Source organism: Prionailurus bengalensis, chromosome D1, assembly GCF_016509475.1.
Source record: "Prionailurus bengalensis isolate Pbe53 chromosome D1, Fcat_Pben_1.1_paternal_pri, whole genome shotgun sequence".
NCBI lineage: Eukaryota > Metazoa > Chordata > Mammalia > Carnivora > Felidae > Prionailurus > Prionailurus bengalensis.
Genome location: NC_057346.1, coordinates 74165151 through 74191404, shown reverse-complemented (window position 1 = coordinate 74191404; position 26254 = coordinate 74165151). Strand labels below are relative to the sequence as shown.

Here is a 26254-nt window from a genome sequence, read left to right as displayed (position 1 = left end):
TCCCCCCTCAGCCCCCTGACTCACGGCAGTAGTCGGAGCGTCTCCACTCGATGCACACGTGGAACTTGTGGCACATAGCCACATACACGGTCAGTGCCACGCAGGGCTGCTGCACGTACTTGGTGTCCCGGATCCACAGCTCACAGAACGACTCTGGGGAAACCTGGGCACGTGCATCGGATAGCCCTGCTTGTCCCGACTCCCCCCATCCCAGCATCCAGCTCCTCCTAGCCCTGTCCAGGGGCAACAACGAGCTTCTGAAGACTCCTAATCCAGTCCCAAGTTCAACACCTCTGGGGGCCCACCCTCTGCAGGTAGTGCTGCCATTCCTAGCCCGGGAGGTCCCCCAACACCGGACACAGTGGGTACATACAAAGCGGTGACAGGCGCTGAAGGTGCGGTTGGACACCATGCGAAGGCAGGGTGAGCAGTCAGCTGTGGCACAGCTGTCCGGGCGGAAGCGGGTCTGGCCCACCGAGGTCAGGGAGCTGGGCACCTGCCAGCTGTCCAGAAAGGGAGCAGGGTCCTCAGCCTCACCCACCACAGAACCATCCTCCAGGGTGAGGTCATTGGCTGCGTCCCCATCACAGATACCTGAAATGGGGCAGAATTATGCCGATAGCTATAATAATCACCACCACGCCCAGGTCCCCAGATGTCACTCTGCATATTTCTTACAACAATTCTTTGAGGCTGGTATTACTATTATCCTCATTTTATAGATGAGAGAAATGAGGCACAGAGAAGGTAAGAAACCTGCTGTGTAGGAAGATGTTGGTGTTCTCAGGGAAATGCACACCAAAGAATTTAGGGATAGAGGGATACAATGTCTCAAACATACTTTCAAATTGCTCAGAAAAATGCATATATATGCAAACTGCATACACATAAAAAAGTGCACTTATATAAATCCTACATGTATAGATGTATTTACACATCTGTCTGCATGCATACACATGTGTGTATTTTATATACATACACACACAGAGGCAGGAAAAGTAAATGGGGCAAAATGCAAACACTTAGTAAATCTGAACAAAAAGTACATGGGAGTTCTTCATACTACTTTAGACATTGTGTCAAAACGAAAGGTTACTCCAAAAAATGTGCTCTAGCAGAGATTGCTAGCTAAGTGTAACTAACACCTGTTTCCTTTTCTTCCCGGGCAGTTCGCTAGCCTGTGTTTTCCAGGCTCTCCTGGGGTTGGGGGAGCCCATGCTTGTCCCAGCTGGCAGAACGAGAGTGAGGGTGAGGCAGTGACCACTGCCAGGCCTGGCCCATAAACACTTCCTAACTTTTTTTCCTGCAGTGGAGCTGGAAGCTTGTGCTGAGAATGGAAGAGCCACATGATGAACGGAGTCTCCATTTGGGAATTTACATGTGCCAGAAATCAACTTTGGCTGTGTTGAAAGGCAGGGAGACGGGAGTAGGGCAAGAGCTTGTCTGTCACAGCTTCTAACTTAACTTCCAGCTTTATCTCTCACACTCTAGGCTCCAAACACACACTTCCCTGCCTTTGACCTTGCTTACACTGTTCCCCCTGCCTGAAACACTTCCTCAGAAGTGTGTCCTTCAAATGCCCCTCACATGCATCTGAATCCATGACCTTCCCAGTTCTGCAGAGCAGGCTTTGGTTTGCAGGTATGTCTTGCTCTGGGTGCAAAGACTCGTTTTCCTTTAGACTCATTTTCTTACTCTCTCAGTAGTCCCCCAAGTTGCCCAGCCGGGTGCTCAGGATACTAAGCGTGAATGTGGATAAAAACAGAGGAAAATTAGCCGGCTTGTACTCCAGCCACCAGTGTCATGAATATATAGCATGATTGGCTACAAAACCTTCAGGTTTTATCAATGGTCCCAGTGGCTGCGTTTTGGGTCTTGGCCTTGAGTCACAAAGGTATCCCAGGCAGGGGATCACTGCTGCCCCCAGCACTCCTTGCCAGGCATAAACAATGGAAGGAAGAAACGGTGGCAAAGGGATGGTGGAAGTGGTGGCAGTGCTGGGGTGTGTGTGTGTGTGTGTGTGTGTGTGTGTGTGTAAAGATGTTTGTATCAATAAGTCAGTAAGGACGGAAGTTTCATAAAACAGCAATTTTGTCTGCTTTGCATACTATCTGTCCCGTGACTGGTACATGGGAAATAAATGAAAGAATGAGCAGGGACCAGACTTAAATGTGTCACTTCATATGTAGAGGGCATTTTGAATACAGGGGTGCAAGCGTGAATGATTAAAATGGGTGCAGATTAATGGGGGGGAGGCCACGCAAGTATGTGTGTGTATAAGTGTGCCTATGTCTCCCGTCATCATAATCACGGCCATCTGTCATGGGTGTCCTGTGAGGGTGCAGCAGTCTGCACTCAGACTCTTCCTGCACCCTTTTATCTTATCAAGATACATCCGGTCCCTTAGGGCATGCGCCTACAGTCATGCTGTGGTCTGAAGAGCCCTAATTTTGTGCATTGTGGCAGCTCTGCTGTGTGAGCTTAGGCAAGCCGCTTAACCTCTCTGGGCCCTCTTTCTTCTTTAGTTCAATGGCCACCTCTCAGGGTTGTTGTGTGGATGGCCTGCAATCAGTGAGATCAGAGTGTGGAAGTGCTTTGTGAAGTGCCCATGCACATGCAGACAGGAAGGATCATCTGGTATTAGGAAGCTGTCAGGGAAGCTGACAGACAATCCCGGCCAAAGTGACAACTGGCCGAGACCAGAGCCCCGCGCCATCTCCCTGCTGGCAGCTTCAGCCCCAGAACACAGGACATTAGGTCTCTCTGCCCTGGCAGCTCTCCTGGTCCCACCTCTGGGCTGGCACTCTGTCCTAGCTTCCCCTGATTTCACACAGAGGAACCTGTGTCTGGGGACAGAGGTGGACTCTGGAAACTCAGGGAACTAGATCCCCTCACCTCCCGCCCCGCCCCAGCTGGGTCCCTCCTCACCGCAGAGGCCACGGCCCTGGGCCTCGCTGGTTTTGCTGGCCTCCAGGATCATGAGTCCTGAGCTGTGGAGCCACTGGATCTGGATGTGTGACGGCGTCCGGATCACGTACATGTGGCCTGTGTCCTCAATTCTAAATCCGTGTCTGCTCACAGGGGGCCAGACAGGCTGTGAGTCCACAGTCACCTTGTGGGGTGGGGGTGTTCAATGTGAGCACAGCTTGTCTGTCTGCCCATCCGTTCATCCATCCCTCCATCCATTTATCCAACAAATCGTATCAAGCTATGTCACAGGCTCTGTTTCAGGCACATGTGGCCAAGACACAGTCCAGGGTGGCACGGAAGAATTCTGAAACCATTTCATGAGCACAAAATGATAAAACAAGAAATACAACAGTGGGAGGCAGGCTGCATCCCTGTGCCCAAACAAACACACACCTTGAGCCTTTCAAATCACTCTCTTCTTTCCTGATCTGCTCAGATCATTTTTTTAGGGAGATTTTCCTAAGTCTCCAGCCTCTAGCTTGGGCACCCCTTCTCTGGGCTGACCTCATCTCTGTGCTGACCGTTAAGATAGAATCTGTTCCCTCATCGAGGCATCCTGTGGACTCTGAGTTTCTTAAGGGCAAAAATTCTGTCTGATCCACCTTCGAATCCCCAGCTCTTGCCTTTGAGCCTGACATTAACTGGGGTCTCAATCAATGTTTGTGATAGAAGGAAAATTGTAAAAGCGGTCAGGAAAAAAAAAGACCCATTATGTAGGGAAACAAAGATCAGAATGACAGAAGATTTCTTATTGGAAATAAGCAAGGTGAAAGCACAACTTTATATATAGCAGCACTATTCACAATAGTCAAAAGGTGGAAACAGTCCAAACGGCCATCGATGAATGAATGGATAAAACAATGGCAGTATGTACATACAATAGAATGTTATTTAGCCCAAAATTGAATGAAGTACTGGTAGATATTACAACACAGATGAACCTCAGAAATACTATGCTAAGTCAAAGAGCGAGACACAAAAAGTCACATATTATAGACTCCATTTATATGAAATATCCAGAATAAGCAAATCTATAGACAGAATGCATATTGGTGGTTGACAGGGGGTAGGGAGATTAATGATTAATTTTACGTTAGCTCAATTTTACCTCAATTTAAAAAGAAAAGACAGTGGAGCAAAATCTTTAAAGCACTGAAAGAAAAATTAAAGTCAACCTATAATTCTAAACCCAGTTAAAATATCTTTAAAAAATTTGGGAATGCAAACTGGTGCAGCCACTCTGGAATACAGTATGGAGGTTCCTCAAAAAACTAAAAATAGAACTACCCTATGACCCAGCAATTGCACTACTAGGCATTTATCCAAGGGATCCAGGTGTGCTGTTTTGAAGGGACATATGCACCCCCATGTTTATAGCAGCACTATCGACAATAGCCAAAGTATGGAAAGAGCCCAAATGTCCATTGATGGATATACGATGTGGTATACACACACACACACACACACACACACACACACATACAATGGAGTATTACTTGGCAATCAAAAAGAATGAAATCTTGCCATTTGCAGCTACATGGACGGAACTGGAAGGTATTATGCTAAGTGAAATTAGTAAGTCAGAGAAAGACAAAAATCATATGACTTCACTCATATGAGGACTTTAAAAGACAAAACAGATGAACCTAAGGGAAGGGAAACAAAAATAATATAAAAACAGGGAGGGGGACAAAACAGAAGAGACTCCTAAATATGGAGAACAAACTGAGGGTTACTGGAGGGGTTGTGGGAGGGGGGATGGGCTAAATGGGTAAGGGGCACTAAGGAATCTACTCCTGAAATCATTGTTGCACTATATGCTAACTAATTTGGATGTAAATTTAAAAAAATAAAAAATAAAACAAGTTAAAATTAAAAATATCTTTAAAAAATGAAGGTGAGGTCAAAACTTTTTCAGATATATAAAAACTGAAAGAATTTATTACTGGCAGAACCTCACTATAAGAATATTAATGGAAGTCCTTCAGGCAGAAGAAAAGTGATATCAGATGGAAATCGAGATCTACGCAAAGGAATGAAGGACACCAGGAATGATAAATATGCAGATAATATAAACTTTTTGTATTTTAAAAACCATGCTAGAAAATAATTGACTGCTTCAGGAAAAGTAATAATGATGTAATGTGTAGTTTATAACAGATGTAGAAGTAAAATGTACAGATAATAATCCAACATAGGCAATGAAATGGAATCATTAAAAATAACCTCAAAATGGGGCACCTGGGTGACTCAGTTGGTTAAGTGTCTGACTCTTGATTTCAGCTCAGGTCATGATCTCATGGTCATGAGATGGAGCCCTGTGTTGGGCTCTGAGCTGAATATGGGGCCTGCTTAAGATTCTCTTTCCTCCTCTCTCTCTGCCTCTCCCTCCTCAAATAAATAAATAAATACCCAAAGAGAACAGAAAAGGAGGAAAGGGAGGGGACAAACAGAGAACAAATACCAACATTATGTTATATACAAACCTAATCATATTGATGACTAAATTAAATGTAAATGGTCTAAGGATCTCCCAATTAAAAGGCAGAGATTCACAGATTAGATAAGAGGAAAGGAAGACCCAACTATTCACGCCCTACAAAATCCTACTTTAAATAAAAAGACACACTATGTTAAAAGAAAAAGGATGGAAAAAGATGTCTCTTAGATATATACATTAAATATACATGCTAACACAAATCAAAAGAAAACTGGAGAAGCTATTACAGACAATTCAGACAAAGCAGAATTCAGAACAAGGACTTTTACCAGGAGAAAAAGGACATTTCATACTGATAAAGGAGTTAATTCAACAAGAGGGAATAACAATCTTAAGTATTATGCACCAAATAACAATTTAAAAATAGGTGAATAAAAAACTGATAAAACTCCAAAGAAAAATTGACAAATCAACAACTTTAGTCAGAAATTTCAACATCTTCTCTTTCAATGATTGATAGAACAAATAGGAAATGAGTAAGGATGTAGAGACTTGAACAACCCTGTCAGTCAACTTGACCTAACTGACATTCACAGAATACTCTACTCAACAAGAGAATATACATTTACAAGATAGAGTGTATTCTGGTACATAAAATAAGTCTCATTAAATTTAAAAAGGTCAAAGTTAGATTAAATGTTCTCTGAACACAGTGAAATTAAATTAGAAATCAGTAATAGAAAGGTATCTGGAAAATCACCAAATATTTGGAAACTAAAGAAAAACACTTGTAAATAACCCATGCATTAAACAAAAATCAAAGGGAAAATTTTAAAGTATTTTAAACTTAATGAAAATGAAAATACAAGATATCAAAATTTGTAAGATGCTGCTAAATCAGACCTAAAGGGAAAATTGTGGCACTAGATACTTATATTAGAAAGAGCAGAACGGTCTAAAATCAGTGACCTAGGCTATAACCTTAATAAACTAGAAAAAAAAATAAATTAAACCCAAAGGAATCAGAAGGAATAAAATAATAGACATAAGAGCAAAAATCAATGAAATAGAAAACAGAAAAACAGCAGAGAAAACCAATAAAAAATTCTTTGAGAAAAACAATAAACCTGACAAAACTCTAGCCAGACTGGTGCGTTAAAAGAGAAAAGACACAAATTACTAATATCAGGAATGAGACAGGGTACATGGATACAGATCCTATGGTATAGCAAGGATATCCTAAAAGGATAGGAAGACTGTACGATGAACAACTTAATGCCTAGAAATTTGACAACGTGGATAGAATGGACATATTCTGTGAAAATGAAAACTACCCCAGCCTACTAAAGAAAAAATAGGTAACCAGAATAGCCCTATATCATTTTTAAAAATTGAATATGTACTTAAAAACCTCCCCCAAAGAAAACTGTTGAAGTTTACCAAATATTTAAGGAAAAATATGAAAATTACCAATTATACACAAACTTTTTCAGAAAATTAAAGAGGGGGAATACTTCTAATTCATTATTGAGGCCGGCATTACTCTGATACCAAAACTAAACTAATACATTACAAGAAAAGAAAATTTAGACTAATACACTTCATGAAGATCCAACAACATATAACAAGGCTAATATATCTCAACCAAATAAAGTTAATTCCAGGAATGCAACACTAGTGCAACATTTGAAAATCGTAGTAATTCAACACATTAATAGTCTAAAGAAGACCAATGGAATATTATCCAGTGGTAAAAAGAAATGAGCTATCAAGCCATGAAAAGCCACGGAAGAAACTTGAATGCATATTGCTAAGTGAAAGAAATCAATCTGAAAAGGCTACATACTATATGGTTCCAACTCTGTAGCATTCTGGAAAAGCAAAACTGTGGAGACAACAAAAAAGATCAGTGGTTGGGTGGGGGCTGGCGACCAACTGGCAGAGCACAGAGAATTTTTAAACCAGTGGAAATACTCTGGATGATATTATAATGATGGATAGATGTCATTACATATGTACCCAAACCCATGTGGAAAACCAAGAGTGACCCCTGAGGTAGGTAGACTATGGACTTCAGGTGGTGATGATGTGTCAATGTAGATTCATTCACCTTGGTAACAAATGAACTCTGGTGATTGAGGCTGGTAATGAGGGAGGCTATGCATGTGTGGGTACAGAGGGAATATGGGAAATCTCCATATGTTCCTTTCAATTTTGTTGTGAACCTGAAACTGCTCTAAAAGAGTTAAATCTTTAAAAAAAATAGTCTGAGGAATGATTACAATAAAAGGCCAAATTGCAATGCCTCCCCCAGCTGCTCTTTGTGGGTGCACGATGAGAACATCTTCAGATGTGAACCACTGGTCTGACCTCAGCAATCACAGGATTGAACCTTCTTACGTTGGGGAAGCTTTCCAAACAGGTATGGCCAAAAAAGGTATTCCCATAGAGAGCTCAAATTTAAGAAAAATAACCAGTTAAGAAAACATAATCAGGGAACCTCAAACAACACTGTGGCTTAAAGAAGCAGTGAATACCTCTCTGTGTACTTTTCAATACACTTGCCAAATCCAGGACTGCTACAATCGTAAAAGTTATCATAATAATAGAACCTTCAAAAGCAGGTGATTTGAAGATATTAAGCTAGAAATTATAACTAGAAAATCTGGAGAATTTGATTTTTTTTAACATGACAGTTAAATTGAACTCATCTGATGACACATAGAAGTTGATTGCATGGTTATTGAATCTAGGATTATAGCTTCTTTCTCAGGAAAACTGTCTTCTACTTTTAAGTATATTTAATGAAGAAGATTTTGCTGATGTTGTAAATGTAAATCTTGACTCAGAGGTTTTTTTATATACATAAAATGTTCTCTAAATATAACTACTATTATTTGTAAGCTATTTATTTAAAACAAATTTGAAAATCTTTCCTTTTTTAAGTAAACAGCAATACTGTGATTTGGGGGTAGGGTAGAAAGTCTAAAGAAAAAGAACAATATGATTATTTCAATAAATGCAGTGAAAAGCTTTGACAAAATTCAACATCTGCTTACAGTAATAAAAACTCTCAGCAAACTACAAATAGGAGAAAACTTTCCTCACCAGATAAAGGATATCTATAAAAGACCTACAACTAACTTTGTGCTTTATAGTGAAAGACTGAACGCCTTCTCCCTAAGACCAGATACAAGACAAGGATGTCAGTGCTCAATCCCTCTTATTCAACATCATATTAGAGGTCCTAACCAATGCAATAGGCAAGAAAAATAAATTTTAAAAATACCCACTGGAAAGGAAGAAATAAAATCGTCTCTATTTAGAAAAGACATAAACATCTATGTAGAAAAACTAGAAGAATTTACAAGAATAAGTGAGTTTAACAAGGTTGCAAGATATGAGAGCAATGTAAAACTCATGTGTACATATAAACAGCTAAATGAAAACCCAATGGCAAACACTTTTTAAGAGATGCAAAAATCAATTGTATGTATATATATTAGCAATGAGTGATTAGAAAGTGAGTAAAAAGAACAGAATCATTTACAATAACATCAGAAATATGAAAATTTTAGAGATAAATCTGACAAAATATGTTCAAGATCCTTATATTAAAAACTACTTTATATAGAAAGATGAAATAATTAAAATAGCCAACATAATTTTGAAAGAGAAGAAAGTTGGAAGACTCATACAACCTGATTTTAATACAAATTTAATAAGAAGTAACAGTTATCAAGACAGTGTGGCACTGGTGAAAAGATAGATATATAGATTTGTGGAACAATATTAAAGGTCCAGAAATAAACCCAAACATTAATGGTCAGTTGATTTTTGACAAAGGTGCAAAGACAAGTCAATGGAGGCAGGATAATCTTTTTTAAAAAGGTGCTGGAGGGGCGCCTGGGTGGCTCGGTCGGTTAAGTGTCCGACTTCGGCTCAGGTCATGATCTCACGGTCCGTGAGTTCGAGCCCCGCGTCGGGCTCTGTGCTGACAGCTCGGAGCCTGGAGCCTGTTTCAGATTCTGTGTCTCCCTCTCTCTCTGCCCCTCCCCTGTTCATGCTCTGCCTCTCTCTGTCTCAAAAATAAATAAACGTTAAAAAGAAATTTAAAAAGGTGCTGGAACATATAGGTGTCCATATGCGAGAAAAAAAAAGAATCTTGACCCATACCTCACTCCATTTATAAAAATTGACTTAAAATGCAGCATATACTTAAAACTACTACTTAGAGGCACCTGGGTGGCTCAGTTGGTTAAGCGTCCAACTCTTGATTTTGTCTTAGGTCATGCTCTCACAGTTTGTGAGATCGATCCCCACATTTGGCTCTGTGCTGACAGTGAGGAGACTGCTTGGTATTCTCTCTCCCTCTCTCTCTCTCTGCGCCCCCCCCCCCAAAATAAATAAATATTTTTTAAAAATTTAGAGACATCTGGGTGGTTCAGTTGGTTGAACGTCCAACTTCAGCTCAGGTCATGATCTTGCCATTCATGAGTTCAAGCCCCACGTTAGGCTCTGCACTCACAGCTCAGAGCCTGCAGCCTGCTTCAGCCCTCTCTCTCTCTGCCCCTCCCCCACTCGCACTCTGTCTCTCTCTCAAAAATAAATAAACATTAAACAATTTTTTAAAGTAATACCTAAAGCTATAAAACTTCTAGAAGAAAACATAGGAGAAGATCCTTGAGACTTTGCATTAAGCAAAAGTTTGTTGGAACACCAAAATCATGATCCATAAAAGAAAGAACTGATAAACTGGACTCCACCAAAATTAAAAACTTCTGCTCTTTGAAAGACACTTGAAAGTGAATGAAAAAATGTGCCACAGACTGGAAAATAATACTTATATCTGATAAAGGACCTGTATCCAAAAAAATACAAAAAATTCTCAAAACCCAATAAAACAGACAACATAATCTTTAAAACGTGCAAAGGTTTGAACAGACATTTCACCAAACAGGATATACCATGGAAAACAAACCCATGAAAATATATTCAATATTATCAGCAATTAGAGAAATGCAAATTAAAACTACAATGAGATCTTATTACACATCTGTTAGAATGACTTAAAAACTCAACACCAAAAGACCACAATAATCCAACTAAAAAATGGGCAGAGGACCTGAATAGACATTTTCCAAAGAAGTCATACAGATGGCAAACAGACACATGAAAAGCTACTCAAAATCACTAATCATCAGGGAACTGCAAGTCAAAACCACAAGAGATTACCTGATATCAGTCAGAATGGCTAGAATCAAAAAGATGAGAAAAAATAAGTGTTGCTGAGGATGTGAAGAAAAAGGAACCCTTGTGTGCTGTTGGTAATGTAAATTGGTGCAGCCACTGTGGAAAACATTATGGAGGTTCCTTAAGAAATTAAAAGTAGAAATACTATATGATTGGGGTGCCTGGGTGGCTCAGTCAGTTAAGTGTCCGACTTCTGCTCTGGTCATGATCTCATGGTTTGTGAGTTTGAGCCCTGTGTCGGGCTCTGTGCTGATGGCTCAGAGCCTGGAGCCTGCTTTGGATTCTGTGTCTCCCTCTCTCTCTGCCCCTTCCCTGCTCATGCTCTGTCTCTCTCTCAAAAATAAACAAACATTTTAAAAATTAAAAAAAAAAAAAGAAATACTATATGATCTAGTAATTCCACTACCAGGTGTTCACCCAAAGAAAACAAAAACACTAATTCAAAAAGATATATGCACCCCTATGTTTATAGCAGCATAATTTATAATAGCCAAGATATGGGAACAACCCAAGAGTCCATCCATAGATGAATGGATAAATAAGATTTATGTATACATACATATATGCGTGTGTGTGTGTACACACAATTATTACTCAACCATAAAAAGAATGAAATTTTTCCATTTATGGCAAAATGGAAGGACCCTAGAAGGTACTGTGCTATGTGAAATAAGTCAGACACAGAAGCAAATGGTGCATGATTTCACTTAAATGTGGAATCTGAAAAACAAAACAAAGAAAGAAAGAAAGAAAGAAAGAGAAAAAGAAAGAGAGGAAGAAAGAAAAAAAGCAGATTTAAAACAAACTTAAATACAGAGAACAAAATGGTGGTTGACAGAGGGAAGGTGGGTGGGGGAATGGGTGAAATAGATAAAGGGAATTAAGGGGTACAAACTTCCGGTTATAAAATAAATAAGTCATGAAAATGAAAAGTACAGCATAAGGAATACAGTCAATAATATTGTAATCACATACAGTGACAAGTAGCAGCTACATTTATACTGATGAGCACTGAGTAATGTATGAAATTGTTGAATCACTATGTTGTACACCTGAAACTAATATAATATTATATGCTAACTATACTTCAATTTAAAAAACCTTATACAAATGCTTAGGCATCTTTATTTGTTAGCACCCCAAACTGGAAGCGGCCCAAATGTCTTTCAACTGGCGAACGGATAAACAAATAGTGGCACATCCATATGACAGAATATTACAACAATAACAATCAACAGACTACTGATACATGCCATGGGGGAGAATCTCACCGTATACTCTGGTTCCCTGCATATGCCATTCTGGAAAAGCCAAAAGTATAGGGACAGAAGGCAGAGGTTGTCAGCAGGTGGGAGAGGTTGACAACAAAGTGGCACAGGGCAACGACTGGGGGTGATGATTATGGTGGTGGTTACAGGACTGTGGGTGTTTGTTAAAACTTATAAAACTGCACACTAACAAGGGTGAATTTTACTGTAGGTAAGTTATACCTCAAATTTCTTTTAATGGAAACATTTAAAAACCTAAGGGGTAAAACCCAAGGAGTTTTCTCCCGTTCCTGAGAGCTTCAGAGGGTGTGGTGGCCCTAAGTCTGGCATTCAAGGGCAGATTCCAACAGGAGGGCTGCAGGTCTTGGCTCAGGAATGGGTGGGGAGAGTCAGGACCACAGGAGGACACACATCAGCCCCTCTGACCCACCTGTTGGGAGGAGCAAAGCAGGCCCTTGGGAGGGTAGCATACAGAGTGGGCTGCTGTTGAACACCAGCTCCTTGGCAGAGGTGGGCTTAGTGTGAAACTAATGAAGCTTAAAATCAGGGCTCCTCACTTAGATAGTCCCTTTCTCAGAAGGGGCTCTAGAAATATATACTTTTAGAAAAACATCGCCATATATTTATATAAAACTTGCACATGGCCACATATTTTTATAAAACCTGCTGAAGTAGATACTTTAACCACAATCATTTAAGGTCACTCTCTTGCCATTCTCACTTCCTCTCATTTACAATATTCCTCCCAGTACCTGTGTTCCCCTGACATTAGAGTGGCCACAAATATTTTAATTAAATCACTTTCAAATATAACTTTTCCATTCGAGTTCCTGCCCACTCTTGCCCCCAATCACGAACAAGCCTCAAGACCCCTCCCCTGTCCTCATGATTGCTGCCCTAGGAATACTGGCTCTTTGATGCACTCACCTTCCGGTTGAAACGGTCGATGGTGACCTGATGGGTCGAGTGAGTCACATTCAGCATCACCGGACAGAACGGGGGCCAGTTTAGGTGACCCTGCAGAGAGAGCCCAACCTTCATCAGCTTGGAGTCCAGGCCTGTTGTCTGCTTCTCCTGGTGAGCCATTGTGAGCACACTTTCCTGGCCACCCCCTCTCAATATGCCAGGAGCACTCACTGGGGCTGTGCAGATGGTGCACAAAATCCCATGGAACATGTCTGGTTCTACCTGACCTCCTGTAAGCCCAACCAAAAAAAGAAGAAGAAGAAGAAGAAAAAACAAACAAAAAATACCCTGCCTCCTTCCACCTGGCTCATGGGGATATCCTAGTAGGTGATTCTCTGCAGCCAGCACTCTTGACCTCAGGCCACATTCCTGGAGTGGCATCCCCACTTCTCTGCACTTCAGTGCCTCTCACATGGGCTTGGGCAGCTGGGACAAGCTGAGAATGGCACAGGCCCCAGGAAGGGCCAGGAGGTAGTGCACTCCACTTACCCTTTCCCCGCACATCACTTCCAGGAGACCCTTGACAGAGGGAAATACTGTAGGGGTTTACACATCTGTCCTCAACTCCGGCATCCCTCAAAACCCAATTCACCGCTCAACCTCCCTTCCAAACCTAGTCAATCCCAAGGCCCCAGAAGGAAAGGAAGTAGGGGGAAGTCACCAGGTTAGCACTTTTGCAGTCAAGGACATGGACGGTGACCATTTCGCTGGGGCTCTGGGTGAGGATGTAGATGGCCTCCTTGAACAGGGCTACGTGGCTCCCATCAAAGGTTATGAAGCTTAGGTCAGGGAAGATTGAGCATCGGCCTGGGGGAGGGGCAGGGATGAGAAGAATAGACGGATGCTTCTGGGGGCCAAGGCCACCCAGGAACAAAGGGCAGGCCTCTTGGCCTTTTCCTGGGTGATGGAGAGGCCCTGGGGACTGGAGAGCCACTCAGAGCAGGCATCACAGAGATGAGGTTGCAAGAGTAGGGAATCTGCCAGGTCAGGGGTCACACGGAGACAAGAGGTCCCATAGGAGAATGCAGTCAGGTCAGGGTTACCCTAAGGCTAAGGAGCACACAGGTAAGGGGCCGAGGTCACACTGGGGGAGGATCGGGTACATCCCAGGACTCACAGGCACATTCCCAGACGGGGCAGCAGCGGTCCCCACCCACCCTCACTGCGAGGCCCAGGACCCCACAGCGAGGGGGTTTGGCGCCCTGGGGACAGTGCTGGGACTGGTTCACTCGGATCAGCTGGCCCTCCAGGCAGATGTGGCGGACGCAGTCCTGCTCAGCGATTGGCTGGGGGACAGGGTGGAGGGACAGCGTGAGTGCCCAGCCTAGTGCCACAGCCACTCATTCCCCCACCCCAGCCGTCAAGCCTAAGGGCAATAAGACTCTTTCCAATGTAGACTGTAGCAGGTCAGGGGACCCAGAAGTAAGACTACTAGGGAGTGGTGTCCTTACTCTCCACACACCCAACATACCCATCAGGGAACTGGGGATGGGCTGAGCATGAGATTGGGGGTCGGGGAACTGACTCCCAGAGACCTCTGCATATCTGTCTGGCCCTTGCAGAGAGCTCCAGGTACACAGATGTGCAAACACACTAGCTTAGCCTCAGAAAAACCCGAGCATACCCATGCATCACACACACATACACACACACACACACACACACACACACACACTGACATATGAGGGCTCACCCTGAGTCTCACACACATTCACTATGCACACATAGTCCCATGTAGCTCCATAGACACAAACAGACACATGCTAGCACGCCCGTGTTGTCATGCTCTGGATGTCACACTAAGTCATCCAATCAGCCCTAGGGGAATGGTTGGACTCTGCTATGACATCGGGGGCCCAGAGGAGACTGGAGAACCTGTCAGGCTCCAGAGTGTGGGGCAAGGGTGAGGGGGGTGACTGAAGCCCCATCTTTCAGCCTGGCAGCCAGTGAAGGAGAAGCAGGAGCAGGCCATGAGGAATGTGATGGCATGATGGTGTCCCAGCCAGGGGGCACAGGAGGAGAGACACATGGAGTGTCCACATATGGGGGGCCTGACAAGTCACTCACGACACACGTGGCAGATGTGCTGTCCTCAGTGGTGGTTGTCAAGGTCTCTGCCGAACTCGCTGCGATGCTCTGGGCTGGGGCCGAGCGCCCAGACTGCTTGGTGGTGGCCTCTGCCTCCAGCTCTGCTGGGAGCCGAGGTCCAGCCGAGGTTCCATGGGCCTCGGGCAGCTGAGGGAGCAGAACCAGTGCGCTCTCTCGGGAGGCGGTCCTGGCCGAGACGCGGCTCAGGGGATAGGATGTAGGCACCAGTGGCACTGTGCCAGCCCAGGGGACGTCAGCCTCAGGTGCCAAGGTAGCAAGAGTGTGGGCCACAGCAGGTGTGAGTTCTGTGGGCCCCCCCTGGGCAGAGCCATGTATCCTGGTGGGCAGAGACACTTGCTTGGACAGGATGGCCATCTTCTCTGCAGTGCTTTTTTGTGGGGCAACAGATACTGTGGAGGCTGCCCCCTCAGCCACGGCCACGACTCCAGAGGCTGGCAATGTGGCTCCCAGAAACAGGCCTGGTGCCGTGCCTACTGCCTGAGGGGTTATGTGATGGGGCAGGTCTACCTGGCCCACAGCGGGAGTGAGAGGAGGTGCTGAGCTGAGTGTCTGAGCAGGTGGAGTTGTGGCCATAGGGAGAGATGTGGCCTGCTGCTGCGGGAGCAGAGGGGTGGTGACAGAACCCTTGGACCCGGGCGTGGCCACTGGGGCAGATGTGCCCACCTTGGCCAAGGGCAGACTGGTATCGAGAGGCAGGCCAGAGAGGAGCTGGTGTGGCCGAGTTGAGTCCAGAGACACGAAGGGTGTGACCCCCAGCCCGTGAGCAACTGTGGACTGGCTGGTGGCAGCTGGAGTCTTTGGGGGCGGAGCTGGAAGCCTGGTGGCTGTGGTGGTGTGCCAGGCAGGGTGGAGTGGGGCAGTGGGGAAGGGGCTTGGAAGTGAGGATGGTGGGATACCCAGGGGCTGGTCGGGCCCAGGTTGCTTCTCTGTCGGTGGCTCCGTCTCTACTCTCTTGGTTGCCGGAGGACTAACAGGAACCTGTTCTGCTTCTGTTCTAGCCTCAGCCAGGGGGCTGCTGGGACTAGAAACGCTCTGGGCCTGTATGGGCTGAGGGATCCCTGTCTTGTTTGTGGCCTCTGTTATTGCAGGTGTCAGCAAAGCCTTGTGGGATCCCAAGGAAGTGAGGGGCCTGGAGGTCACTGCAGGGGAAGCCACAGGTCTGGAGGGGGAACTTGCAGACAACTCTAGGCTCGGGAAGGGCTGGAGGGGCGTGGTCTTAATAGTCAAGGAGCCAGGGCCTGGGACCGTCACAGCTTTGGTCATGAGTGGGAAGCGAGGTGCAGGGGGTGACCGGGAGGAGACTGTGATGTTGGGGCTCCCTGCAAAGGTCAGAGTCACCCTAGTCGTCTTCATAGCACTTGGTCCTATGCTAGGTGTGGGAGTCTGCTGCGAAAGGGAGAGGGATGAGGATTCTGGGGCAGGGGAGGTGGCCAGGTGGCTGGCAGTCACTCCCTTGCTGGCCAAGGCCTCTGTGGGGTGGACAGGGAGGTTAGATGCAGTGACCTCCAGCGGCTGCTGCAGAGTGGGCTGTGTGGGGCCTGGAGATAGCATTGGCCCCTGAGTAGCTACCAGGGGTGGGTTCAGGGCTGTGGTGAGTGGGGCAGCTGGAGTGAGCGCTGGCTTGTGGGAGGGGGCCCCGGGAGCTTCCTGTGGAAACTGCAGCTCCTTGTCACTGGGAGTGGGCAGCTCTTGACTGGGAGGCAGGGTCTCATTGCCAAGAGGTTCTGTGGGACCCAAAACCATGGGCTCCACACCTGGGGCAGAGAGAGAAGAAGCTCAGAAGTGCCTGTTGCCCCCGGGAGTCTTCACTGGGCAGGGATGTAAAAAAAAAAAAAACAGGGCTCTGGAACCAGCGATTCAGGTGAACATGGGGGAAGGCAGCTTCCAACATCCAGCCAGGCTGCCTGACCAACCCAGGGGCCTCTGCCGCATGGTACTGGATGACTCCCAGAAGTCAGCAGGTCTGGACTCTGCCCCATACTTGAGCTTGGATTCAAGTCCAAAGTCCAACCTTGGACTCTTGCCCCAAAACCTGAGCTCAGAGCCAACAGACCTCAGGCCTAAGTTTGTCTGTACCATGTTCCTACTGCCTGATTCCAAGCCAGTCCCTTCCCCACTCTGGGCTTCTTTTTTTCTCTCTGTACCATGGGGAGAATGGACTGAATGAGGTCCCTGCCTACTCCAGGGTCTCTTCCAGAGGCCCCAATACTGATGCTGCTTCTTCAGGGACCTGGGGGCTCTGGGCATGATTGGTCAAGGTGACTGTGGAGATTTACAGGAAATCTGAATGGGGGGGGGTGTGTGGGATGAGAAATCTAGGCCACTCACAGTCCTCCAGGTAGACACATCTCTGTGTGACTTCATCCAGGACCTTGGGGGTGGGGCATGCAGGTACGCAGCCTTCTACCCTGAGGACAGAGCAGGGAGCCAGTTAGCAGTCTGAAATATGAAGGGCATCGTCTCTTTTCACTAGGATTGAGCACCGCTTCATCCCTCCTTAGGGCACACATGACATGAACCTCCAGAGACACTGTGTACAGGAGCACATATACCCTAACACACATGTTGCACACTTTTGCACACACCTTCTCCTCAGACCAAGAGGGAAACACGAAAAAGGCCTGGTTATGCACATACTTGTGCACACACTCACACATGCTCACAAGTGTCTGCATTTAGGCACATTGTTACGCCAGCAAGACTCGAAAGCATTCACACAGAATGTCAAAACATCAGCACATACACCTTCACGCACACACAGCTGCACCAACATCCAGACACATGCATCTCACATACATGCACATACACACAGCTGTGTAGAGCCCACAGACACACACAGGGCCCAGCTCTATGCACATCATGCACAAATCAATATTCACACATACCCGCGTAAGTCAGGTTTGCTCTGATACGCACGTCCCCATACACACAGCACACGAAACATGCATTCACAAGTATGTGGAAGCACACATATACACCTCAGGACGTGCTCATGCCTATGCCGTCAGACTACATGCCCATTTACACGTGTGTGTGCTCAAACCAGTGATGTACACACCTTGACTCCATACCCCCTCACCTGGGCACATCCTGGCAGCTAGCTGCCTGTGGGTCCCGGCAGGTTCGGAAGCAGGGGCTGGCACAAGCATCGTAGTGCCACTCACAGATGGGGTAGGCAGCCCCTGAGGGCTTGGCATCTGGAAAGGCAACCCGCCCCGAGTGCTGAGACTGAGTGAGACTGGGCACCAGCTCAGGGTCAGGTGACAGAACACAGAGGTAATCCTAGCTCAGCCCATCCCCACCCTGCTCCATGGAAGAGACAAATGGACGCATGTAGGAAAAGTAAAGAAAAATAAAATAAGACAGCATATACTAAAATAAAAGTCAACCTAAGGGGAAGTTTGGATTCCTGAGAGTCGGGGTCGGTGCCTGGGGGATCTTTGGGATAGGGCTCTGGGAGTTTGGTGTAGGGGCTAAGAAGCCCAGGGCAGGCACTATAGAGCAGGCAGTTGTAGCTGGGCTTGGAGGGTTAGCCAAAGAGAAGGCTGGGACCTCTGATCTCCCCATAAGGCTGCTCGGCCCCTCTGGGACCTTGATGGCCAGGCTTGCTCTGCACCCCTGGGACCTTGGTGGCTATTAATAGTAATAATAACAAAAACAACAGCACCAAATGTGACATTCAACATCTCACAAGTATTTCCCCACAATAATCCTGTGACGTAGCACTATCTTTACCCCCATTTTATGGGTGAGGAAACCGAGGCACAGAAGATGCTGGGAAAATTAAACTCTCCCAAAAGAGATTTCCTCAGAAAACGTCCTGTGGCCAATGTGACAGATGAGGAATCCTCAGAGGAAGTCTGGGCAATGGGGGACTCAGAGGCAGCCAAGACCCCAGACCATCTTAGCAGAAGTGACTGGTCTCTGAAACCATGGCTTGAGCAGGAAGATGTGGGTGGGATCTGCAACAGGCCAGAGGGAGCAGCCCCTTTCCGACTCCCTTTCCCCACACTGCTGAGGACTGTGGAGAAAATCTGCTTTTCTAAGATCCTTAAGACCTGAACTGAGAACTTACATTTGGGGAGCACCTACTATAAGCCAGGCCCAGAGCAAAACCCGCGAGATGCAATCAATCCTCACAACAATTTTATGAGGCAAATATTCCCATTGTACAGGGTTGGATGACGGGGAGCTCTCCTCCAAGTGCCAAGAACTAGGGTCAGGATTTGAACCCAAGGCTGTCTGGCTTCAAAGCCTGCGTTCATTCCACTCTGTCTTCCAGAAAGGGACACAAGCTCTGCCATTACAGCCAGTGATGAATCTGTCCGTGGTGGGGTTCATTGGTGGACTCTACAGATGACCGCTGAATGTAACAACGAGCTGGCCCAGGCCTGGTTTGTAGGGGAGGTGATAAATGAGGAGGCTGGCTGGAGATACATTTATGCATGTATGTAAATGGATCCATTCATGTGGCATGAGGTGCCCTCACAGACACAAACATACATGTCCACACGCAGGACACAGAGGTCTGCCTGAAGTGGTAGAGAAATTGTGATCACTTCCTCCAGGGATTAGGCAGTGATCAAGCATTTGGGGGCAGACCCACCTGGCAGGGGGATGGCAAAGGTCTGGAACCTATCGGTCTCCGCTAGAAAGGGTGTGGAGCTGCCCCATTACTGCCACGGGGGAGAGGGAGACTGCTGGATCCTCAGCCTGGTGTCCCAGGGGGCGGTCTTTGAAAGCACAGGGCCAGCATGTGTCCCCATCAGCAAGAAACCTGAGCCAGTGGGCTACGCAAGCTGTGGCCAGGAGCACTTCTTGCCTCCCTTCCACAAAGGCTGCCCTATTTTTAGACCATGTAATCGGCCTGTGGGTGTAGGCAGGACCCAGGAAGCTGGCTGGGCCCCAAGCCCCACTGCCCACAGGCTCCCTAGGCCATCAACATGGAGGTTGGGCCACATCCCATCTCAGGGGCAGCACCCAAGGGTGGTCTCCCTGAGCCAGGAGAGTGGGAATTCTGCCTCTTGAGGGTGATTGGAAGGGTGTGGTGCGAGAAGGTGGGAAGGGCAGTCTGATGAGGGGCTGAGGGTGATGGCAGGGGGGACACCTACCTAGAAGGCGGAAGAACGTGCCCCGGCGGAACACCTCTGTGTGCTCATACAGCCGCAGGACCAGCGTGGGCCCCAACACATAAAGGAAGGACCCAGGCTCTGCCAGTGACTCTAGGGCCACTAGGCCTGCCTGCCACGTCCCCCGGTGCAGTGAGAAGGAGGCATGGTGGTGGAAGGCAACGTTGCCCTGCCACTTAGCCAGCTCCACAGACCCATTGGCTGTGACATGGAGGAAGAAGTTGGGTCTGTCCGCTGCCTCCAGGGATACCACGTCCGGGTCTGCAAAGAGCCAGGTGGGTAAGGTGAGCGCAGAGACGGGTCCAGATGGGGCGCAGAACCTCAGAGACTCAGGACAGCAACACGCCCTGTGGATTAGCTGGGCCCTGCTCCTCCATGCCTGCCCACCGACTTCTGCCTGCTGGCTGCCCCTCTGTGCACACCACCTCTCCCTGAGGGAAGTGGAAGGTTAGAGAAGCTGCCAGCTGCCAAACCTCGGGGAGGTGTCTTCCTCCCACCTTCCTTCCCTCCTCCCTCCTTTCTTCCTCTGCAAACATTTTGAGGACACTCTGTGTGCCAGGGGAAATTCTAGATGCTAGGGATGCAGCAGGAAATAGACTGACAGAAACGGCCGCCCCGGAGGAGTCACATTCTATTGGCCAGGCTGGGGTTTGGGGATTTGCCAGGTTTCAGGGACCCCACCTCGGTCCTGCTTCACACAGAATCCCAGATGGTCAGAGCTGGCAGACTGAGAGGTATGTCGATGGGAATATATGCCACAGATGGGAAAATAGTGAACCCGAGAGGAGAAGGGGCTTGCTCTGAGCCCTACGATTGGTCTCCGCTGTCCTCTCTCCTGTGTCCACAAAGGCCCGTTTCTAGAAAGTAGGGCTTGTTTCTGGGTGGATAACCCCCTGCACAGGGCCCTGCAGGTTTTGTCAGCCCCCAGATCCACAAGCAGGTGTCCAGGAGTCCCGGCCCGCCACAGCCGGCTGCCTTGTGGGCTAGTGACTTGACGTGCCTAGGCTCTTGTGAGGGATGAACAATACAGTGTATGTGAAAGACCTAGCGTGGGGCTTCGTGTGTCTTCCCTTCCCGCCCATGTAGCTCCTGTTACACCTCCCTGAGCAGCTGTGAGAAGACAGGAGGCACATGGACGAAGGATTCATCGTTAACAGTAATAACAACAACTGCTATGTACCAATGACTATGTGCCAGACACAACGCTAAGCAAGCCCTCTACCTGCTGGTTTATTAAATTCCAAGAGCACCCTGGGAGGTGGCAAATTCATTCATTCAGCAGCTCATGTTTTCTGAGGGCCCTTCATGTGCCAGGCACTGTTCTAGGCACAACGGGGAAAAGAAAAAACAAACCAACAAAAATCCCTGCCGGGATGGAGCTTATATTCAAGTGGGAGGAGGACAAACATAATAAACAAGTAAAATCTATAAGAGGTTAGAAGGAGATGATATTGTTATTCCCATTTTACAGATGAGGAAAGCGAGGCCCAGAGTCACACCAATGGTGGACGAGGGAGGCAGGATTAGGAGCCCAGGCAGGCTAAGGCCAGAGCCCAGGATCTTAACCTCTGCACCGTCAGCCCCAGGGATGGGATCCAGGAGCTGGCACAGGGCAGCACAGAGGGGTAGGGTGCTGTGTTCCAGCCCAGCCCTGTTCACGTTCTCGGCGTGACCTCAGGCAAGGCACTTTCCCTCTCGGGGACTTCCCCTCCTACTTTGTGAAGGCTGCTCTCAGCCTAGATCAAAGTTCTCAACCATTTAAGTCCTCTTAACAGAGGAGAGGCTGGAACGCAGACCCTGAGGTAAAAAGTCTTGTGTTTTACCTGAAGCATTCAAGTGACTTCTACCTCCCAGTCGCTCAATTTTATTTCTTTTTACATCTGTGTTTGGGAGGCAGCGTGGCACAGCAGTTCAGATGAAGTACTGGCTGCTGTCACTAACGAGTGACGCACCTTTGGGTGAATTTCCTAACTTCTCTGGGCCGCAGTTCTCACATCTGTAACTTGGGAAAACCCAGCACCTTACCTCCTAAAACTGCCCTGAGGTCTAAATGAGTTGGTATCTATGAAGCACCGAGAATAGTGTCCAGCGCATGGTAAGTGCTACAGCAGGGTGAGCTACTATTATTAATAAATAAGGAACCTCCTCCCTAAATCTTCAAGTCGAATTGACCCTCCCCGGTGATACACCAGGCTATGACTTGTGTCCCTTGAATATATTCTACAGGACATCAAAACTCCCAAGAGTGACAGGCTCAGGCCTGAATGATTGCTGAGTCTTCCCCTCTGTGACTTTTTCTGCTCTCCATTTCTTCCCATCATAATCTTTTCCATCATTCAAGGCCCAGTTCAAAGGACACTTCCATGCCGCCGCCCCAGATCTCACCTAGAAGGCACATTCTCTTCTGCTGTCCAGTACCCTGGGTACAGTATAAGGGAAGGAGCACAGGATAGGGTAGGTGTGGGGACCTGGGTCCTTACTGGGCCCTGCTCCCACCTGCCCAGGAGACCCAGGCCTGACTGAGGTGGAGGCTGGGCTTCACAGCCTCTTCACTCTGGGGAATCCTGTCCACAGTGATGTTCTTCAGGGACAGGCTACCCTGGGGTTCTGCTTAACATGCCCATAAAACCACTGGAAAATCATCGCCCCCTCTGGACTACTTCTTACTGGACTAACATATTAAATGGAGAACAGAAAGTGCCCACTAAGTAGATGACCTACTGCACCTAGAAGGTTGTAAGACACCCTTCTTTAAATAGGACCACACACGGACCTGGGGATTAGGAACGTTTAGGGAGGGAGTGCTCTCTTTTGGGTGGTGGTGGGTGGCCCAGTCCCAGGCTTCCTTGTGCGGTGACGTGATTCCTCTTGGCACCTCCTACTGTACCCCTGGCTCACACCCCCATGAACATCACCCACAGCTGTGCCTGGGCCTGGGCAGGAGCTGGAGTGTCTCTCTCCTCCTGAAAGCCCTTCCATGGCTCCCCACTGCCCTCAGAATAAAAGCCCAGCTCCTGAGCCCAGCTTACAAGTCCCTCTCTGGCTTCTTCCCACCCCTCAAGGGAACACCACTTACTCTAAGAAGCCTCTCCTGACTCCCCAAGACTGCTTTAGGGGCTCCTCCCAAGTGTTCCCACAGACATTGTTAACTGCCTTTGATCATGTCATGTCTGTCTCCTGGATGGGACTGTGGACTTCTGGTGGGCAGGAATGTGTCTTTTCCATCCCTGATGCCCCAGCACCCAGCTCTGTGTCTGGCCTGGGAATAGGGCCCAGTGAAAGGGAGGGAGGGCATGAGGAAGGGAGGCAAGGATGAGGGTGTGGGGAAAGGTTCTCCTAACTAGGTAAACAGCAGACCCTGAGAATCTGAGAACTTAAATCCTTAGATTGGGATGGACTCTCTGAGAAGCATCTTGGTTCATGGCTCCAGCTGATGCCAGGACAGGCTGCATGGACCATCCCTGTGGTTGGGAAGATACTGACTGGATGGGGCCAGCAGGATGCGGGGGTAGAAATGCTGATCACAGTGACCGTGCACACTGGGACACACACAAATGGCCAAAGAAAAGACTTCCTAGCACTGGTTCATCCGAGGCCTTGGCTGGCCCAGGGCCCAGCAAAAATACCATCCAGGGGTCTCTCTGCACCAGGCAAGATTCCTGCCACTCCTCAAACATTACCGAACTCCTAAGGGAGGGCAATGCCCGCTAAAGCTAAGCTTGTCCGGTCTGCAGACCTTCTGAGACCTGGGAGGCTGCAGCTGGTTCCAGGTGTGTCCCAGTCTGTGTAACCTGCCAGACCAGAATTCAGGATCGTAACCTGAGCATATCAAGAGCCTGTGCCTCCATTCACAGAAGAAAGGCCCCTGGAGTCATCAGCCAGCTCCCCTCTGGCACTTGAAGTCTATCCGGTCTCAAGGATGGAAGGGAAGGGAAGAGGAAGAGAAGGAGAAGCAGGAAAAGATGGGGGTGGAGAGGGAAGAAGAAGAGGAGGAGGAGGAGAGGGGAAAGAAGACTGAGGGCAGGAAGGAGGGGAGGAGGAGAGGGAGAGGAGGTAGCAGTTGTCGCCACCAGGGTTTTCTGGAGTACGACAGGCAATGACGTAAAGCAAGGTACAAAGGTACATCAGGACCTTGGCCTCCCTGTTTTTTCCAGGGAGAAGAGGGAAGGTACCTCTTTGAAGAGACTAACAGGCTGACCCAAAAGGCTGTCTCAACTGGGAAAGGGGCACCTGTCCAAGCCCCACTTTTCTTCAGCTACTGCAGATTGCTTAGGGCCTCAACATCCTCCCCTCCTCTGGCAACTGCCTCCCTCCACCAAGGGCTGGGGTGGGGTTAGAGATAGGCCTTACCGTGAGCCTTGGCCTTGTACAGTGCAGCTGTCAGCAGGAAGTTCACAATGTCCCCTGGAGCCACGTCCTCTGCACTCACTAGGACTATGGCACCGCCTGCAGCCTTGGTGGCCACCAGGACACTGCCACCTGCCAAGCTGGCCAGTTGGTAGGGACCCTTACCTAGTGCTGGAGAGAAGGGGCCCAGTCGTGAGCCCTGCCCCCCTGGGCCTTTGCCCACCTCCCATCCTGCCAAAGGTGGGGAAAAGAGAGGGTGCAAGAGAGCTACTCTTGGTTGCTTCCCTCACCCCGGATCTCAGGGAGCTCGATTCCACAAGAAGGGAAGTAAACTCCAGGCTGTCAGTCCCTGATGGGAAATGCCCCTCTGCACAGTGCCTGAACAATTTCACAAGAAGCCTGAGAACAAGGCCACCCATGGGAGACCTCTGCCCACCTACCACCACCAAATGTCTCTCTGTGAGCCGGTCCCACAGCCACTGCTCTATTCAGGGTCATCTCTGATACTTAACATCAGACCTGGTCTCTGCCCACGCAAGGCCTGAGGGAAGGCCAGGAAGTCTTGGGCTCAACATTAGTGTTTACCTACTTATCTCAAAGTGTCATTTTTGTGTCTCTTAGGTGCCTACAGTTGTTGGTATAGGTTGGAAAGGGCCATGGGGTTTCCTAGACAACTGGCAATAATCTTATAACCAACTTCCCTGCCTCTGGTGTGTCCCTTGGCTTCCAGTGCTGCCTCCCCACAGGTGTCTGAGTCACTTTTCTAGTCACACTCCCTGCTGGGACTCATCCATGGCTCCCCATTGCCGTCAGGATAGAATCCAAGAGCCCAGATTGAATTCAGGGACCCCCGCCTACCTCCTCACACCCTTGCCCGGCCACACTGAACTTCTCTGGCTCTTCCTTGAAAACGCCGTGCTGTGTTCTACCTCATGCCTCTCCTCATGCTGTCCTGCCCACTCAGAATAGTCCTCCCTGTTTTGTGCCTGGCAAACGCCTACTCAACCTTTGGGGCCCAGCTCAAATGTCACCTCCTTGGCGAAGCTCTCCCTGCACCCTCTCCCGCCACACACAAACGTCATCCCTCCTCCTCTGCGCTCCCCCAGCTCTCGGAGTAAGGCACACACTGATCACAGCTCTTATGATGAGGCTCATGATGGAGGGTCCATGTCTGTCTCCTGGACCGGATGGGAAATAGGCAGCACTGTGCTACTAAATGCCTGACAATAAGCTTTCAAACAAACAAACAAAACCCCAATCTGTAGCGTTCGCCGATTTCCATGGCGTGAATACTCATGCCAGTGGTCAGTTTCAAACTACGGACTGAATGTGGAGTTAGGAGTACACAGTGGTTTTAGAGAGCCAGCATGGGCCAACACGCTACTGTGACAGGCCTCATTGACCACTGATTCCCCAACACCCAGCAAGGGCCTGGACCAGAGAAAATGTTGGTAGAAGAGCAGAGCAAGGAATGGATGGGTGGGTGGGTGAGTGGGTGGAGGATGCTAGAAACAGCTTGTCCTTTGCCAGTTACTGCCACTGAAAATGCCACAGAAGAGAGAAAACTCTGCTCAGAGCTGTCTTGCTGAAATGTCTTTGCCTGATGTCAGACAGACCTTGCCTGTCCCAGGGACTGCAATTCTCCTATTTCAGATTCATTCCTATAAAGAAAGATTCCTCATAGCCAGGAGGAAGCCCCTGGCCATCAGGAGTCCCTAAGGGCTAACATTTTGGAGGGCCTATAGTCACTGCACTATCATGCTTTACTCTGG

At 47.8% G+C, this 26254-nt stretch overlaps 1 protein-coding gene and 1 non-coding gene across 2 annotated transcripts in view; one reads left to right on the top strand and one right to left on the bottom strand.

The window, feature by feature from the left end:
* OTOG (otogelin) overlaps positions 1 to 26254 on the bottom strand; it is a 90425-nt gene that overhangs the window by 15404 nt on the left and 48767 nt on the right. Inside the window, exons 32-42 of the mRNA XM_043582271.1 lie at positions 24486 to 24653; positions 20118 to 20396; positions 18086 to 18203; positions 17335 to 17414; positions 14965 to 16760; positions 14015 to 14183; positions 13559 to 13704; positions 12859 to 12948; positions 2929 to 3112; positions 374 to 594; positions 25 to 163 (exon numbers count right to left, since the gene is read on the bottom strand). Coding sequence (XP_043438206.1) covers positions 25 to 163; positions 374 to 594; positions 2929 to 3112; positions 12859 to 12948; positions 13559 to 13704; positions 14015 to 14183; positions 14965 to 16760; positions 17335 to 17414; positions 18086 to 18203; positions 20118 to 20396; positions 24486 to 24653 — 3390 coding nt within the window. The remainder of the gene's footprint in view (positions 1 to 24; positions 164 to 373; positions 595 to 2928; positions 3113 to 12858; positions 12949 to 13558; positions 13705 to 14014; positions 14184 to 14964; positions 16761 to 17334; positions 17415 to 18085; positions 18204 to 20117; positions 20397 to 24485; positions 24654 to 26254) is intronic.
* Positions 7677 to 7786, top strand: LOC122484599. Its single transcript, XR_006297655.1, has one exon. It is a non-coding gene; the product is annotated as a small nucleolar RNA SNORD89 (small nucleolar RNA).